The 3,410-nt window shown below is 42.4% G+C and overlaps 1 protein-coding gene across 1 annotated transcript; it reads right to left on the bottom strand.

The window, feature by feature from the left end:
- Positions 1 to 1,946: 1,946 nt before the first annotated feature.
- Positions 1,947 to 2,924, bottom strand: LOC130736769 (uncharacterized). Its single transcript, XM_057588559.1, has one exon. The coding sequence runs from the start codon at positions 2,922 to 2,924 to the stop codon at positions 1,947 to 1,949; it is 978 nt and encodes a 325-aa protein (XP_057444542.1).
- Between the last annotated feature and the right edge of the window lie 486 nt (positions 2,925 to 3,410).

The following is a 3,410-nucleotide window of genomic DNA, read 5'->3' on the forward strand; positions in this document are numbered from 1 at the left end:
GAGAAAATTCATTAGCGGAAAGTTTCCACGGGAAACAGAATGATTTTTATTTGAAAAAGGAAAAGTATTTTCTACAAACTGAAAATGGCGAGAATGAAACACTTTTTTAGTTTTAAAATTATAGCAAATGTAAGCACTCTGAGTGAGACTATAACCAAGGAACAAACAGGGTTCGGAACGTGGTTGAAACTTGTTAGTGGTGTATGGTTTTAGCTAGGGTCGGCCCTGGGCCTGTGCAGGCAGGCCCACAATTCAGGGCCTCCAAAAAGAAGAGGCCCCAACATTTTTTTTGTCAACTTATATTTTTTTCGTTGCAATGGGTCATTTATTGGGCCTGTTTTTTTTTTTTTTTAATTTACTATATTTGGGACATTTATTGGGTCTGTTTTATTTAATTTACTTATTGGGCCTACTTTTGAGATATTCATCCAAAATATTTAATTACACCCATCTGGTTTGGATCCAATCTACAATGGGATCCCGGAATAGCTGACACAGGGAGGTTAGATCTTTGGCTACTTGACAAAATCCACCCTCTGAGAAATTCACCAGAACTCCTCCAACATACCCTACTAACAGTGAGCTCCATCCTATGGTACATCTGGAAGGGTAGAAATGCATGGGTCTTCCAAGGACAACAGCTAAACCCCTGGACAACTCTCCAGAATGGCAGAGCCTTCCAAGCAGACCTCAGGGACCTGTACACCAATGAATCAAGCACACTGTAACCTGCAGCAGATCCCAGAGGGAATGATATTCCAGCGGCAACTGGATGGCAACCACCACTAGAAGGTACCGTAAAGATCAACTCAGATGCAAGCTGGACTCAAAATAGCCCACACCAGAGTATAGCTGCCATTGCTAGGGACTCAGAGGGCCAACCACTCTTTGGATCTGCTAAGAAGATAACTGCTCCATCCCCACTAGTGGCAGAGGCAATGGCCCTTTGTGAAGCAGCTATCCTTGCACACAATTTGCAGTGGACCCATGTGGAGTTTGAATCGGACAACCAGCTCCTCATCGAGACATGCAAGGGGAACTAGAAGATTGGAGAGATTCAGAACATTGTGAAGGATATTGGGGATCTTAGCTCTGAACTAATTTATAAGAAATTCATCTGGATAAGAAGAGCTAACAACGAAACTGCACACACAATGGTTGAACTGAGCAAGCAGGGGTCACTACACCAGTTGTGGCTCTATAACCCCCCACCATCTCTCCGCAGTGCTCTGGTCAAAGACGCCATACATGTTTGCTATGGATGCAATAGGTGAAGCTCTATATTTCATGAAATGGATTTGGGAGTAATAATTGGGGTAGTTATTTTCATATACTATTGTAGCTACTTTTATTGTTGGTTAGTTCCCCGTCACTTTATGACTTCAATGTTCTTTTCTTTCAAGTGTAAACTTGGGACTATTTGCTAACCTGTATACCTCAGCCTTTGGGCTTCCTGGCTTAGGCCTTTTTTCTATCAATCAATCAGCGAGACATCATGGAACTAGAGAGCAAACTTTACCATTGAATCACCAGTTGGTTTGGTTATTTGAACTGTTTTAATTATTATATATTAGCTTTATATAGCATTTAATTTTTATTACAATTTAAATAGATAATGTTCTTTAAAAAAAATTATTAGAGGTCAATTTTTATTATTTTCCCAAGGCCTTCAAAATGTCGGGACCGGCCCTGGTTTTAGCTAAGGAAAACACAACCAAATATTTTTAACTTAAATAATTTGGCTCATGATGAAAAAGGGTGATAATTAGAGATTTCAAATTAAACATCTTAAATAAATCCATTCATAATGTAAAATAATATCCAACAAAATATGAAAGGATGTTGAACCAAATGTGCATGGTGAGTGAGCTTGACGGATAATGAAATTGGTACACAATTATAAACAAGTAGAGAATATTTTTTTTTTGAAAAGAACCTGCTATCAATTAAATAGGGGGCATAGAAGCCAAAAGGTCTGCGGTTACAAAAACATCGACTTCAGGCGGTACCTCCTCAATCCACACCAAACCGGCGTATGAGGCGGCATTCCTGGCCAAAAAGTCTGCAACAACATTGCCTGAACGGCGAACAAAGACAACAGACACGAAATCTAAAGAACAACACAACTGAAAGCAATCACTAAAAATAGTAGCTAAGTAGTTCCTCCCGTCCGGAGGCTTCTTCCACATTTGAAAGAGAGTGAGACAATCCGTTTCAAAGCAAACTCGTCTGAACCCAAGGTTAATAGCCAACTCAATCGCCCACCGGAAGGCTAAGGCCTCAGCCTCCACCACTGTAGAGGGCCGCTCCACAACCTCCGCCGCAGCAGCAAGGACTAATCCATCATGATTCCTGGCCACCATCCCCATGCCAGAAACCGCATCTGCTTTCCAAGATCCATCAAAATTAACCTTGAAGACTCCTTGCGGTGGTCGCCTCCAAATCGCGTCACGCACCGGGCCATGAAGATCACGAACCACCATCGAAGTATCCACCTGCGACATCGAAGCTGCCCGCTGGATTGCAACCTCACAACAGAAGGGAACCTCCTGGAATATGAGCTTGTTACGAGCTTCCCATAACGCATAGGAGGCCGTTTGCCAGCTTGCCACGGCATCACTATCAGCATCCACCAAGAACTGTAATAGAAAATCTGTAACAGTGGAAAAATTATCCAAACGCAAAGCAAGCGGGTGAGCAAACCAAAAACATTTAGAAACTGGACAGTGCAACCAAAGATGGCTTACAGTTTCCGACTCATAGCCACATAGAGGGCAAGATGGATCAATGTTCACACCTTTCCGCCATAAAGAATCACGGACCGGAAGGAGTGAACAGCAAACACGCCAAGCAAGATCTTTGCACCTCGGGAGGGTTGTTGTCTTCCAAAAACTTTGCCAAAGCTTTGCAGGCAAGGGAGACATCGCAATGGAAGCCGACGTGGTAGTCTACGCCTCATGGTCTCTAATAAAAGAGTAACCTAACTTAGAAGAATATAAACCATCAGGAGCACCTGGCCAAAAGAGAGAGTCATTCACACCTCCATGCATAGACAATGGAAGGGACATAATTTGCAAAGCAGTGTTAGGACAAAAAACATGTTCAACAAGTTCTCTATTCCATTCTTTCCCTGAGTTTAACAACAGGTCAGAAACGTAATTAATATTCAAATCCAACAAGAGATCCTCACTATAAATAATAGGAGTCCCATGTGGTAACCAATTGTCATGGCGGACATCAACCATTTGGCCATTGCCAATTTTCCACCGAGCGCCCGTTTCAAAAATCCACTTTGTACTCCATATACTAGACCAAGCATAGCTCGGACGCCAACCTTTCTTAGCCTTGAGAATGGACCCATGCGGGAAATACACTCCCTTAAAAATTTGAGCAAACAGGGATTCAGGGTG

The sequence above is a fragment of the Lotus japonicus genome, chromosome 2 (genome assembly GCF_012489685.1).
Source record: "Lotus japonicus ecotype B-129 chromosome 2, LjGifu_v1.2".
Taxonomy (NCBI): Eukaryota; Viridiplantae; Streptophyta; class Magnoliopsida; order Fabales; family Fabaceae; genus Lotus; species Lotus japonicus.

Bases quoted from the DNA above. Each gene is read 5' to 3' on its own strand.
- LOC130736769 (XM_057588559.1), bottom strand. From the start codon at position 2,924: ATGTCTCCCTTGCCTGCAAAGCTTTGGCAAAGTTTTTGGAAGACAACA.